The 15,417-nt window shown below is 44.4% G+C and overlaps 1 protein-coding gene across 25 annotated transcripts in view; it reads left to right on the top strand.

Moving 5' to 3' along the window:
* Positions 1 to 5,605: 5,605 nt before the first annotated feature.
* LOC123051239 (vacuolar protein sorting-associated protein 54, chloroplastic) overlaps positions 5,606 to 15,417 on the top strand; it is a 37,572-nt gene continuing 27,760 nt past the window's right edge. For 2 of the 25 annotated variants that reach the window (XR_006423973.1, XR_006423974.1), the window contains exons 1-9: positions 5,625 to 5,994; positions 9,175 to 10,144; positions 10,977 to 11,065; positions 11,167 to 11,419; positions 11,583 to 11,981; positions 12,506 to 13,263; positions 13,374 to 13,526; positions 14,146 to 14,462; positions 15,006 to 15,326. Coding sequence is in view for 1 of the 25 variants with exons in the window: in XM_044474073.1 (XP_044330008.1) it covers positions 10,284 to 10,296; positions 10,977 to 11,065; positions 11,167 to 11,419; positions 11,554 to 11,588 (390 nt within the window). In the remaining 24 variants the exon portion in view is untranslated. Of the gene's footprint in view, positions 5,995 to 8,578; positions 8,646 to 9,174; positions 10,145 to 10,237; positions 10,297 to 10,648; positions 10,892 to 10,976; positions 11,066 to 11,166; positions 11,420 to 11,553; positions 11,985 to 12,505; positions 13,264 to 13,373; positions 13,527 to 13,625; positions 13,872 to 14,134; positions 14,463 to 15,005; positions 15,327 to 15,417 lie in introns of those variants that run through there. The other 23 variants (XR_006423972.1, XR_006423976.1, XM_044474066.1 and 20 more) reach the window with 22 other exon arrangements.

Genomic DNA, 15,417 nt, shown 5'->3' on the forward strand with positions numbered 1-15,417 from the left:
TGAACACACACGCACGCACACCACACACGCACGCACAATGCACTTCAAATTCGCCCCATCAATGAACACACACGCACGCACACCACACACGCACGCACAATGCACTTCAAATTCGCCCCATCAATGAACACACACGCACGCACACCACACACGCACGCACAATGCACTTCAAATTCGCCCCATCAATGAACACACACGCACGCACACCACACACGCACGCACAATGCACTTCAAATTCGCCCCATCAATGAACACACACGCACGCACACCACACACGCACGCACAATGCACTTCAAATTCGCCCCATCAATGAACACACACGCACGCACACCACACACGCACGCACAATGCACTTCAAATTCGCCCCATCAATGAACACACACGCACGCACACCACACACGCACGCACAATGCACTTCAAATTCGCCCCATCAATGAACACACACGCACGCACACCACACACGCACGCACAATGCACTTCAAATTCGCCCCATCAATGAACACACACGCACGCACACCACACACGCACGCACAATGCACTTCAAATTCGCCCCATCAATGAACACACACGCACGCACACCACACACGCACGCACAATGCACTTCAAATTCGCCCCATCAATGAACACACACGCACGCACACCACACACGCACGCACAATGCACTTCAAATTCGCCCCATCAATGAACACACACGCACGCACACCACACACGCACGCACAATGCACTTCAAATTCGCCCCATCAATGAACACACACGCACGCACACCACACACGCACGCACAATGCACTTCAAATTCGCCCCATCAATGAACACACACGCACGCACACCACACACGCACGCACAATGCACTTCAAATTCGCCCCATCAATGAACACACACGCACGCACACCACACACGCACGCACAATGCACTTCAAATTCGCCCCATCAATGAACACACACGCACGCACACCACACACGCACGCACAATGCACTTCAAATTCGCCCCATCAATGAACACACACGCACGCACACCACACACGCACGCACAATGCACTTCAAATTCGCCCCATCAATGAACACACACGCACGCACACCACACACGCACGCACAATGCACTTCAAATTCGCCCCATCAATGAACACACACGCACGCACACCACACACGCACGCACAATGCACTTCAAATTCGCCCCATCAATGAACACACACGCACGCACACCACACACGCACGCACAATGCACTTCAAATTCGCCCCATCAATGAACACACACGCACGCACACCACACACGCACGCACAATGCACTTCAAATTCGCCCCATCAATGAACACACACGCACGCACACCACACACGCACGCACAATGCACTTCAAATTCGCCCCATCAATGAACACACACGCACGCACACCACACACGCACGCACAATGCACTCCAAATCCGCCCCATCAATGAACACACACGCACGCACACCACACACGCATGCACAATGCACTTCAAATTCGCCCCATCAATGAACACACACGCACGCACACCACACACGCACGCACAATGCACTTCAAATTCGCCCCATCAATGAACACACACGCACGCACACCACACACGCACGCACACCACACACACACGCACGAAGGCAAGCCCAAAGCTAGATCGGCCCGATGATGCACTCCAAAGCTAGATCCAAACACGGACGCAGGCGCATGCACTCGGATTTTGAGACGGGGAGACTTGAATCGCCTCTACTTGCACCGGGCAAAAGCACACCAGATCTATCTACGGTACGCTAGAGAAAAAGCGACGCTGGCCAAGGCCAAAGCAACACGGCCTCCACGCCCCCTGCATCTACAAAACGAAGACCAAAGGCTAGCTTCGATCGGCCCCATGATCGACGCATTCTTCTACATGCAGCACGCGCAGGCGAGGCGCTACAGCGAGCAGATCTACTGTAGCATGCATGCGCGCGCACGAGGTGAGACGACGCAACGAAATCTGCGATGAACGAGAAGAGCGACCACATCGATCAAACGAGACGCGCCACGCCGGCGGGGAAGCACGAGCGAGGAGGGGAGGGGAGGAGCGGCCGGAGAGACACGTACGTACCGCCCGCCAGCCGCGTGGTCGAGGTAGCTGCGGCCGGGCCGGCGCCTCGCGCCCCGCGCGCGTGAGCCGCCTGGTCGAGGTAGCTGCGGCGGCCGTGTGCTTCGCGGCCGGGCCGGCGCCTCGACCCCCCGCGCGCGTGTGGCGTGGCGGTGGTGTGCCGCGCAGGTGCGGAATGGCACCGGCACTCGCTCCCTGCTGACTTTTATAGGGGCGACCGCTGGCCAAATCGGTGCTTCCATCTCATCACGCCTTCGCTTCCCCCTGACACATAACGGAAAGATTCCCTTCCAGAAGATTAATTAGTGAATTAATTTCTTCAGCTTAACTACTAGGCTTGACAGAGGATGCGCATGCACCCACGCAAGCTAGAAGTGAAACCGCCGCTGTGGGAGACGGCTGCGGCTGCAGGTTGCGGGTTGCACGTACCACGGCGGCGCACGGGGGACGTTACGTCGTGACCGTGCCCGTGGTGTGGTGACGTCCATACCTGCCTTTTGCTCGACGCGTCGTGCGTGCAGGTGCGGCTCTGTGCGCGGTCGATGGGCGTGCAGGTGCGGCTCTGTGCGCGGTCGATGGGCGTGCAGCCGCGGAGAAGGTCGAGTGGAGGAGGTCCCAGCCCAGGTGGTGCAACCCGTGCTGCCACCGAGGCGAACTGCAAGGGGGGACACAACAGAATCACATGGGCCCCACCTGTTCCTTCTCCTATCTCCCTTTCCCATTCTCCCGTCCATGCACCGCACCGCACGTACCTCCTCCCAAGTTTCACATCGCGTTTGGGTTCCCGCTCTACGTCTCTCCACTTCCCGCTTCAAAGCGAGCACCCCATTTTTTTCATTCTCTGGCGGACGGCGACGGAAACCTGCATTTGCGTTAAACACCACCATCCAAGATGAAATACTAGAAACGATCATGACAGTTTGTTGAGCATCCGCTATGGTGTTTTTTCCCTAGAAAACCAAGGAAACATAGTATTTGCTTCCATCTTAAAAACATAGTTTTTGTTTCGAGGACCCGACAGGAGCACAACCTATTTTTTCATACAGAAGAAAAAGGGTAGAAACCCTGAAAGCCTAAAAACAAGGCGACCAAATCAGCTGATCCCCATGGTGGGCACAACCGGAGCGAAAAGCCAAGTCACGTTGCTTGATGTCCTTGAAAGCTAACACTGCCAACTCGTAACGAGTCAAACGGGCGGATGAGAAAATATGCATGTTCCTCTCCTTCCAAATGTTTCATAGTGTGTATATGAGCAACCGATGTGCCTCCTGCAGACCCTCCTTAGACTTCTCATCAATCATATCGTCCCACCAATTTGAGACACTACTCGGTTGGACAGAAAATTGGAAACCGACAAGTTCTCGTTCGTCCAGGAGATCACATGGTTCCAGACAGCGACAAAGGGGCAATCCTTGCAAAGGCGAGTAGCGGTTTTCAGGCGTCTGGAGACAAAGATGGCATCTGGGGTCATGAGGCCAACCTAGCACAACAAGCAAATCGACCGTGAGAATTCTGCCTTGGGGCACAAGCCACCCGAAGAACTTGCATTTAGGCATCTGGGGTCATGAGGAGCATGGGCAGTCCAAATATTTGAGTCCTTAAACCTGGGATGCGAGACGTTGAACTCGGCCGCGTAGGCTAAGGACAAAGAGTATTCCCCATTGGCGGTAATGTTCATGTGATGGAGTATTCTTGGTCCGTGATAGCTGGATTAGACTGATCCAACTCCCATAGGGACACAAATTCTCCCTGCTACGAGACGGATTGGATCTCCGGTTTTCCCTGCTCGGCTCATGGTGCACCGTTCTATGCTTGCGTGGGGCGGTCTTGAAGAGATAAGGCGCTAGCAGCTTGAGGGGCCCCTTGTCGCTCCAATTGTCATGTTAGAAGAGAGGCTTATGGCCATTCCTGATGGTAATGATGGTGGAGACCAAGGGACGGGCCATGTCAGCCTGGTCACATAGCAGTTGGGATCCCACCCAAGGCCTTTTTGGACCCAGTCCATTGAAGCGAGGGCCGGCGTTACTGCAGAGCGCACCCAAACTTATCGATGTCACCAATACCGAGGCCACCCAAGTGCTTAGGCCGACACATCGTCTTCCAGTTAAACAACGAGTGACCGCCCGACAACTGCTCCTGGTCATTATATTTCTGCCATACCAAACCATGGATGACCTGGTTAATCTTGTGCAAGAGCCACTTGGGAGGGGCAAGGATTGCCAAGTGGCAAGTGGGCATGACAGTGAGCACTGAGTAAGCAAGGGAAACCCTTTCAGCCTGTTCAAGTGCTTCCCTTTCCGTTCCTAAAAAAGAGAGGAAATTCCATTCCCCATGATTTACCCTTTTGACATATATTTACCCAATTTGGAGAAAATCGTCAATTTATACCCCGAATGATTGACTTTGTGCCGCATTTTACCTCAAGAAGACATCTGCATGTCCGAAAGCACACATGTCAAAGCCATGGTCAATTTTTCTACTGCTGTGGTCAATGTGTTTGGTCCGAAGTACTTGAGAGAACCAACTGCCGAAGACACCGCACGAGTAGTGACACTGTCGAAGGCAAGAGGGTGACCAGGTATGCTCGAATCCCTGGATTGCATGCACTAACAATGGAAGAATTGCCCACATGGGCAATGTCAACGTCATTGCAAAAAGCCTGCCATAATTCTTGAAACAATTGCATGTCAAGACCTCTGTATTTTACACTCTATTTCTGGGATGCCCGGTTCTCACAATGACATCAACGTGCCACAATGGTTTCCATTATTTGCAAGGTTGTGTGCGGGCCATTTTTTTTTGTGTGTGATGGTATTTATCCTTCGTGGGCGATCTTCGCCAAGATCATCTCCGACCAAGGAGTGAGAAAATAGCTTACTTTGCCCAAAGACAAAAAGAATTTAAAAAGGATGTAGAGAGGGCATTTGGTCTGCTCCAAGCCCATTTTGCAATTGTTCGAGGAACCATAAAAATATGGGATACAGAGACGTCGTGAGAAGTGTTGACAACTTGTGTGATCATGTACAACATGATTGTGGTTGATGAGTGTGATGGAGTTTGAATTTGAGCGCATGGGTGATCCTTTCGAACTTCCAAGGCAGAATCTGGTGACGTTTGAGAATTTTTATTCAAATGCACCAACAAGTTAGCAATTCATGAGCAGATTCGGAATGACCTGGTTGAACATTTGTCTAGACATACACCGGAAAGAAAGATGACAAACCCCATTTGTACGGAGGAGAAAACGTCTTGAAGATCCCGTGGCGCTCCTCTACGCAACGTGCCGTCAACCCCTGGCCCTTTTGCCGTTACCGGGTCGTCGTGGCGAGAGAAAACAGCGACCGTCCACGACCAATCGAGACCGAGAGAGAAACCACGTTCACCGTCGCAACCAATTTCACTGTAGCAACCCGGCGCCGCTGTGCAGCGCAAGTGAAGGCCATCCATTCATTCATTCACCGCGGCGCTCGCTCCCTCGTCTCTCCTCACCTGCCCCGTGAACCAAAAAGGTCCCGAATCCCAACGCACCACCCTCTCCCACAAGCAAAAGATTTCTGCGGAGTAGTACTACTGTTCCCCGCCCCCCTCCCCTTCTTCCATTGATTGCCCTGCTTTTCTCCACGCAGCGCGACGTTGCCACCGCCGCCGCCTCCTCCTCTCCTCCACACGGCAAGGCCACGAACCAACCCCCGTCCCCCCTCTCCTCGCAAATGCCGCCTGCCTGCTCCGGTGCTCGCGCGTGAGCGAGGGAGCGCGGCCGCCCCGGCCTGCTTCCTCGGGTGCCCGCGTGTGGGCGGCTAGGGCGCGAGGCGAGCGCGGCGGCCCGGCCGCGCGGGGGCGACATGGGAGAGATGGATTTGAAGGCCGCGGTGCTCTCCTGGTCGGTCCAGGAGGTCACCGACGACGACTCCTACAGGGGCAAGGTACGTACGTGCGCCATCCATCCCTCCCTCCCTCCCTCTGCTCCGGATGATGATTTGTGCGGGCGCGGCGCGGGGTTCCGAGCTTTGGGCCTTTTTCTTTTAGGTTTCGATTCGAATCCGTGCGGTGCCTGTGCGTGCGTGCGTGCGTACGGACATGATTATTTGATTAAATCCGGCGATTATTTTCGATTAATCGCGTTTTGGTGAGCTGTTTGTCCTCTGCCTTGTATGTGCAAGCTCCAATTCATGGCGTCTGTCTGTGTGGTCCGTGCGCGCTAGGGTTTACAGGGGGTTTCTGTCCACGTGTCATCGAAGTGCAATTAATTAGCATGTCTGGGGTGTCATATTCTGCACTTTCTGGTCACAACATAGGAGTATGTGATTGTTGCACGCTCGGTGACGGTGACACATGGCATTTCAGGAAATTAGATGTTGCTGCTGTTGGTGGACTTGTGCCATATATATGTGACTGATTCGGGCTAACTCAATGTTATTATGCGTGCTTCTTTTTCCTTTTTAGAACATGCTATGCATGATTGCTGTTGAAAGCAATTGTTCCATTTCTGAATTGTTTACAAAAAAAACTTCAGATAAGATGCCGTGTGAGTTTTAAACAGCGGTTGGCAGATGATAGGTGTGTAAGTTATGTATATACATGTCGCGATGTTGTACAATTTGGTGGCAGAAATTGTGAATTGTTTTGCTATGACAAATTATGTCTATGATTAAGTACGGTGACCTCCTTGTGATATGAGCAGCTTAAGCCCTGTATTGATCCTTGCTTGTTCTTGCAGTAGATGAAAATGACCAGATAGCTCTTCTGTTAGCATTAATTACATGCCATTATGTGCTTAGGGAACTGTTGGTGAATCTTAATCATATTTCATTTATGACCTCTTCTGCGTTCAGATTGAGACTATGCTCTGCAACTTCAAGTCTTTTTTTGCAAGCTTGAGCCATTTTATTCGCGAATCTGTGCGTACGAATATGTGCGCTAGGTTTCTGGTCGTGCTTAAATCTGGTGAATTTTTTATTAATCACATTTAGTGTGCTGTTATCTGCTGCCTTTTAGGTGCAATCTAAGTTGGGTCAGTTGGAAGCTCCAAGTGATGGTACTCTTTGTGTGATCCGTGCGCTAGGGTTTAGAGGGTTTTTCTGTTGGTATTTCAGGAAATTACATGTTGCTGTTGGTGCAATATGGGATGATTAGGACTAACTAGATGTTATGTATAATTTTTATGTTACTGATGGAGGTGCACATTGCTGTTGAAAAGGATGACAAATTAATTTGCTATGCTCATGATGTACCAATAGTTGTGAAGTGTTTTAGCTGGCTGTAGCATCATCTAGTCCGTCCCATTCTAAATTTGTTTAGATAATACATGGTGTAAGTTTTAAATGGTTGTTGGGAGATGATAGGTGTGTAAGTCATATATGTATCCTAATGGGAGAGACATTTCATGACGCTGTACAGTCTGGTGGCAGAAACTATAAATTGTTTATGCCTGTGGTTATTTAAGCCCCGTATTGAACCTTGCTTGTTCTTGCAGTAGATGAAATTGACCAGATAGCTATTTTGTTAGCACTAATTACATGCCATTTATATGCCCAAGAAATTGTTGGAGAATCTTTTGCTAAATATAACCATATTTCATTTATGACCCGTTTTGTGTTAAGGTTGAGCTTTCCATGCAACTTCAAGTCTTTTTTGCACGCTCGAGCCTTTTTTTTTCAAGTATGTGTTCATGAATGGACCCTGGACCGGCAAAGCTTATACATGCATATGTGTGCTAGGCTTCTGGTCGCGCTTATATCTGGTGATTTTTTTTTGATTAATTGCATATAGCGTGCTGTTGTTCGCTGCCTTTTATGTGCAATCGAAGTTGGGTCAGTTGGATGCTCCAAATGATGGTGCTCCGTCTGTGTGTGGTCCGTGCGCTAGGGTTTAGAGGGTCCATCTGTCCACGTGTCATGGATGTGCAATTGGCATGTGAATGCCATTTCTGGACTGTCTGATAACAACATAATAGTTGCACGCTCGGTGACACATTGTATTTCAGGAAATTACATGTTGCTGTTGGTGCCATATGTGACTGATTCGGGCCAACTAGATTTTATGCACGCCTTTTCTTTTTTCTTTTAGAGAATGTTACACATGATTCTTATGTTACTGATGGAGGTGCCCATTGCTGTTGAAAGTGATGTCACCATTTGTGAATTGTTTCCAGAAAATTACGATAACATGTGGTGCAAGTTTTAAACGGCTGTTGGGAGATGATAGGTGTGTAAGTCATGTATCCTCGTGAGAAAGATACATGTCGCGATGTTCCACAATTTGGTGGCAGAAATTGTAAATTGTTTTGCTGTGAAAAATCATGTTTATGCTTGAGTATGCTAAACCTCCTTGTGGCATGAGAGCAGCTTAAGCTCTGTATCGATCCTAGCTTGTCCTTGCAGTAGACGAAATTGACCAGATAGCTTTTCTGATAGCATTAATTACATGCCATTTGTGTCCTCAAGAATCTGTTGGAGAATCTTTTGCTAGCTATAATCATATTTCATTAATGAACTATTCTGTGTTTAGGTTGGGACTATTCCCTGCAACTTCAAGTCATTTGATCGCGATCTCCTTTGTGCCTAATACTGCCTTGGTAATCATCCATATGCTCTGCAGTTGGATAGGCTCGGGTCATTGTTTTTCTTTGTCACATGTTTACTACATTGAGCCAAAGCACTTTGTTGCTTTTTCAATATATGCATGCATATGGATTCCAATCAGTTCTTTGATGTGAAAATACGTTTGTTGCTCCTTAATTATTGTGCAAGCCATTGTCAAATGGAACGATTCTGTTCCAATGATACTCCAATGTCAAATATGCTTTAACCAGCGTAAAGTAAGTTGTTTGAAGGATATTAATGACTTTTGGCCTAATTCAGTACGTCCAGTTACGAGACTTTGCTGAAAATGTACTCTAGATCCACCTATACGGCTATACCCATACAATTTAGCTTGTATATTTCTTTCTGTTAAATGTATGTTGTCGTCATCCAGAAAATGAAGGTCAATAATGTCATTACATGAAGCTACCAACCTTAGAATCGTGTAATTTTCTTTTCTTTATGTTTGTTCCTATTGCAGCCTTTTTGGCCCATTGTTTAACTTATTATTCATATTTGTAGCATTCTTTCAGCAGAGTTTGTGCGGGTTGTTGTTCCTGATGGAAAAGCTGTAGATGCAATGGTTCCATAAACTGTGAAAAGGACTTCCACTCCCCTCAATGGGACGGAACATGAGATACGTGCACTTCCAATTTTGCAGTTTACTGTCTTGTAATTGTCCTATCTTTACCTGGTTGTAACAAAATGCATTCACGCTAAGTTTTTTTTTGTACTTTTCATGCTAACTTAAAAAAAACAGTAGTTAACCAAAATTGATTGAACATGAGGAATGAAGTGAGATTGAGAAATCTAAAGGCTAAGAACTGGTAGGGAGTGATTAGTTAGTAGTACCTGCACCCATTGGCTTCGTAAATTAATTCAATGCCAAGAAGGCATGGGCAATGCTATTTTGGTTTCTTTGTAGCTTCGTCACATTACAATATTATTTCTGTAATTGTATCACTGTTTTTGGAATTTTATGTATTGTGGTATCGTCACATCCATATAATGTACCCAGGCAACGTAGTCACATCCATATAATGTACCCAGGCAACGTAGTTTCTTGACGAGTAAACTATAAGTTACTGGAATTTTGTGTTTGATGTATGTCCAGTGTCAACATAGGATTCTTATGTCACAAAAATGTGATTCTGAAATAATTACCAGATTTTGATCATAAACTTTGTTACTACACCACTTATCATATATACCATGACTACTATGGTCATTTCCAATCAGTTTTTGATCTTCTCCAATTTGCCAAAAGGTGAAATTCTAATTTGTTGTTAACAATGGTCTGATGTGTTTCATCTTGCTACTTTTGTTTAGATTATGGCTTTGTTTTAAGCTACGCTGTCGTGGTTCTAGTAAAATATTATCAGCTCCTTTTCTTCTGTTGATTGGTGTCATTATCTCAATGCAGGTAAACATAGATGAGGGGGAAAGCTTCATCCTCTGTCTTCTCCCCCTCACTATTTGCCTGCTGAGAACGGTTAGTTCTGTTAGATATTTCCATTAAGTTGCTTTGGAGATTCAAATGGAAAGTGGGTATGCAGAAAATGGGGTGTCCTGCGGCTGGGTTTCCATCACATTGAATGTTATAGAGCTAGCAATGGGGACTTCAGTGTAACATGACATATAGATTTAAGTTCTAGAGAAGCACTTAATTCACATTTGTATGAGCTATTTAGCCACACAATTAGCACAATAATATTTGTGATTATTCAAGAAGTTTGTCACTCATATAAGCTGGGCTTATGGGGTCTTAACTTATAAGAGACTACCTCACAAACAGAGCACTTATAAATAAAATACCCTCTAAAATTTCATGCATACAAAAATCAAGTTCAGTATATTTTAAAAGGTCAATTACCTGTGAGCTTAAACAGTTAAGTGGTTGAAGCATCATGTTTATTTATTTCTGGACATTTGGTATTCATTGAGTTATTAATCTACGGGGATACATAATGATACTGTTCATATTTATATATTGTAGGACAAAGTTCCCGTGGTGCTAAGAATATACCATGATACCCTTATTACTGTTATGAAAGCTTCAACCAAATCCACTGTTATGTAGATGCTTCCAGTCTTAATTTCCAGAAAATTTAGACGAGTAGCATGTAATAATGGTCTTATGTTATGAAGCCTCACGATTACAGAGAAGCTTCAACCAAATCCACTGTTACATGACTAGATTCTGATTCAGTAACTGGGGACAGAGCTGCCAATTCTGATGGTCTTACGCTTTTTTTTCTTAATGTCTTCATAGTTTGCTACTTTCTACACTAAATTCCTACTTGTTTTGAACTGTAATCGTGCAGCTGGAGGGCATTCTTTACCAAATAAGCTGCGTAGTCTATCATCTGAAGGGTTTGTTCAACTGTTATCGGCTATTTTTAGGATAGTTCTGGTAAATTGGTTTCTCAATATGACAATTATTTTGTTTTCCTTTGGACAATAAAATTCTACCAAATTTAATCTTAATGTACATCTCCTTTCCTGTAAATTCAGGTACATCTGCTGCAAGCAGCTGAAGTTAAAAAAATAGTTCAGTGGATCACGAGAAACCTTGATGGGAACATGAGTTCTGATGACACAAATCCTGTCATACAACATGGTGGATCAGTTGACTTTTCCCAAGGGAATGACAACGGTGTTACTTCACGGGTCTCCAATACTGTTACATGCAGTACTACTAAGCTTCCATTGTTTGAAGGAAAAGCAACTGATATGTCCAGTACAAATTCAATAAAAAAAATGCTCGGTACGTTAAGTTCTAACATGTTCTTTCTTCCATAAAACCAAGTTGATTCGTCATGGTGATGCTGTGGTCCGTTCTAGCAAATCCAGTATTTCATTATTTGCATGTGTTAATTATGTGTGATGATGCCAAAACAGATTTGCTTGAACATCTGCATTTTCCGCAGAGCTGATATGTTGAGAGAAAGCACAGAAGCAGTTTTTGCTGCATGTGATGCTGCACATGGACGATGGGCTAAGCTGATAGGTGTTCGTGCTGCTCTACATCCCAAGTTGAGGATTCTTGAGTTCCTGATCATCCATAATACACCCTCTGTTTCTAAATATAAGATGTCCCGCTGGTTCCATTTAATCTGTCAAAACGCCTTATATTTAGGAACGGAAGTAGTATAAAAGAAGAATCTATAGCTGGTACAGAAAAGGTTATTAATTTTCTGTTTAAATAATATGCACAGACACATATTAGTTTCATAAAAGCAAGTTATGATATTATCTTAACCTCTTGTCCTCATAGATTGGAGGCAGGTTAGGTTACAACATTCGTGGACTATCAGCATAGTGTTCAGGTGGTTATATATTGTTTTATTGAAGTTTATGAAAGCTTAATCTACAGTCTTACAATCGGATCATGGAACAAAGTTAGAAGCTTGTTTTAAATTTTGTTATTACAAGCAGCAGCTTATAGAATAAGTGCAGCATCATTTTGCCAGAAACATGAATGAGTAATGATGCTATTTCTGGAGTATAAAGCCCTCAGGCTTCTCCCTCAATTATATAGCCTTATGGATGTACACCAACTTCATTACAATGCAGTTACTTTCTTCTGTTTTGCAAGCAATATTACCCAGACAGTAGTGCTATCCACCATCAATCAAAGAACTTGAGGATGAAATGATAGTGGAATTAAGGATATAAAGGGTTAGGAAATCTCTGATCGTCATAATTACTTGAATTATCTTCAAAAAGTTTTATGTTAGGGTTTTGTTAAATCGAATTCTGATATTGATTTTAGATTGATATCAATCTTATTTTGTAGCTGAATCCCGATTTATACAGTTTTTGTGCTCTAACATTTAATATTCCTTTGAAGATGACAAAAACTATGGCAGTTCTTGACCAAGAGACGTGGGTTGCTGTTGACATTCCTGAAGAATTCCAAGTGATTGTTTTGTCACTGCCATCAACTGAGGTTCTTGTTAATGATGTTGAGATGCCTAGCACTGGTAACAACTCAAAGCTCAGTGAGGATGGAGTTTGTACAAGTCAAGAGTCGCATATTCAACTGAAAATAATGTTGAAAATAACAGTGGAACATCTATGAGGTATTTGTACCGTGTGCCTCTGATTGAAGACATGGTCAGATCTATGGTCATGCCTTGAACTCATCAGTGAAGCACCCTTGCTCATGCCTTGAACTCATCAGTGAAGCACCCTTGTTGAAAATACTTTCCATGGAGGTAACAGGAAAATCGGGATCATACTTTATGGATGTGGATTTTTGGGGCAATGATGATGTTTTTCTACTGGGCTTATTCTGCGAGGAATGATGACATATTTGTTTTGTCTAGCATAAAACCTGAAGCTGCAGAGGACTTAAACTGCCATGGTGTGACATATTATTGTTTGGCAATAGTCACTGAGGTTTCTATGGTTGATGAATACCAGAACGGCTTCAGAGTCAAAGTTGCAAAGAATATTGGTCTGGACGAAGACTTAAACAAACTCGAACATGCAATATTTCTCAATAATATCACAATAAACGTACGGATATGGAAAGCACTTACCTGCAAAACACACATGAATGACAATTTCACACTAATCAAGTCCCTCTTAGCCCCCACAAATCTGGTAATATGACATGAATATTCGTGTTTTAGTTTTACTTGCTATTTTCATTACCATTATAAATTAGTATGTGACCTGACCTTTTGAGCTCCTCTTTGTTGGCTCTGTTGCAGGGTGAGGATGTTTGTGGTATCTGTGTTAAACAGGATGGAGTCTGTTTGGCTTCTTTCGCAGAGACATCCGGAAATTATTGGGCGAGGATGCTATTGAATCTGTCATCTCAGCTGTAAGATGTGGGCGTGTGAAGTGTATATGGGGTCCACCAGGTACTGGAAAAACCAAGATGGCACTTTACTGTTGGTTTTGGCATGTTTGAAATGCAGATTTTTTTTCCGAATAAGCTGAACTCTTACTTGTGCTCCCAGAAATGTTGCTGTTGTTGGAGTTTGCACTTGTTTTCAGTCGACGGTGTTGTAGGCTGAATGTACACTATTGTAGGAACTGGATGGAGCAAGGTCTACATGCCTTAAATTGCTTAAAGATCTGCTACACTCGCTTAATTACCCATTGGAGTAAACAGAAACTGGGTCCAGAGCATACGTAATTCAACAGTTCTGTTCTAGCTCTACCTCTTATTGTTGATGAGGGTGCTCAAGTGCGGGAGTGAATTGGTGACCCCCCCCCCCCCCCCCCCCCCCCCGCGTCTGCATTGGTTAAAACATGTTTGGTAGGAGAAGACTGTCGGCTTAGTGCAATGGTTAAAAGCAAATGATGGTTTTGCCTCACCCTCTTTATACTGTTTGATTTCATTTCTTAGTCATTGATGCATTTATCAACAAGATAAACTTTTGAAAAAAATGTAACAGCCATATCTTTTTTTATGTTTCATTGTTATTGATCTGTTTTTGATGATCTTAATCCTTACATTTCATAGTTCATCTCTAGGTATGCAAAGAAGCTGGATTCGTGACAAGTTTATTTGAGAGATTGGTTATGCTCAAATTTGATAAACATTTGTTGAATATACAGTATCACATGAATCCTTCTGTCAGCTTATTTCCAAGTGCTATGAGAGGAAGATTTTAGATGGTTCCATTGTCATGTCTCCTAGTTGTGATAAGGATTACACATGCGTCCCTTTTGTCAGCTACACGTTTCTAAATGTCACTGATGGAAGAGAAGACGAAGAGGGCGCATGAAGCAGTCGTAGAAACATGGTTAAAGTTGCTGTTGTTTGCAACTAATCCATTCCATCTTTAAATGTATGTTTAAGCTGAACTCTATCCTTCCTTTAACCTTAATATCCTTTCTATTTTTTCTTTTATGAAGCTACCTTGCTAATATAACATTGGATCTTTAGAAGTTTATGTGGTCTGCTGTTCTTGTACTGCATACTTCATAATCTTCATTGGTAGAAATGTGTTCACTACAATAGTGTACGTTGAGAGTCCAGATTTCTATTTGTATCTCATGATATGGTATTGCATCAATCCAGCTTTATGAAATTTCAATTCTACTGCCCTCTTTCGTAGACAAATGTTACATTTGTAGTTAGAAAAAAGAGAACATTAGGTAGATGACATGAAAGGTGAAACATTATGCCCTATTACAGTTGTTGGCCACTTTATGAACCCACTTTAGTAACTTCTATTATTTCCGGACTTCATAGTGAAAAAGCAATGATATGTCAATGATTTGGTGATATAGAATCGACTTAAATTTGCTGAAGAAAATGCTTTCATTAGCCTTGTCCAAACTTTGATCCCTAAAGATCACTAAGCATACCACATAAGTTATTTCTGCAGGTTGGATAAGGACAGACCAAGGGCTCAGCATAGTCCACGGTCTCTCCATATATTGCTCAAGTTGATGCAATTAAAAGTCGACCTGCCAAAAAATATGACACATATGATGGCTTTCATGTGCGGGTGAAGTCCATTGATGATTTCCAAGGAGAAGATGATACATCAATACAATCAACTGTTAAGAGAGGAGTTGTAGGATTTCTTGCTGATAACCAAAGAACAAATGTTGCTCTTACTAGAGCAAGGCGTGCATCAATTTATTCGGGACCCCTTGTTTTATTGCTGCTCAAAGTATGTCAGACCGATTCTACAAATTATCAGGTGGATGCTTTTTCATGCACGTAATGTCTTTGGATTGTTGGGAATGCTCATACACTGTATACAAGTGGGACTTAAAGGACAGACCTTGTTG

Source organism: Triticum aestivum, chromosome 2D, assembly GCF_018294505.1.
Source record: "Triticum aestivum cultivar Chinese Spring chromosome 2D, IWGSC CS RefSeq v2.1, whole genome shotgun sequence".
Taxonomy (NCBI): Eukaryota; Viridiplantae; Streptophyta; class Magnoliopsida; order Poales; family Poaceae; genus Triticum; species Triticum aestivum.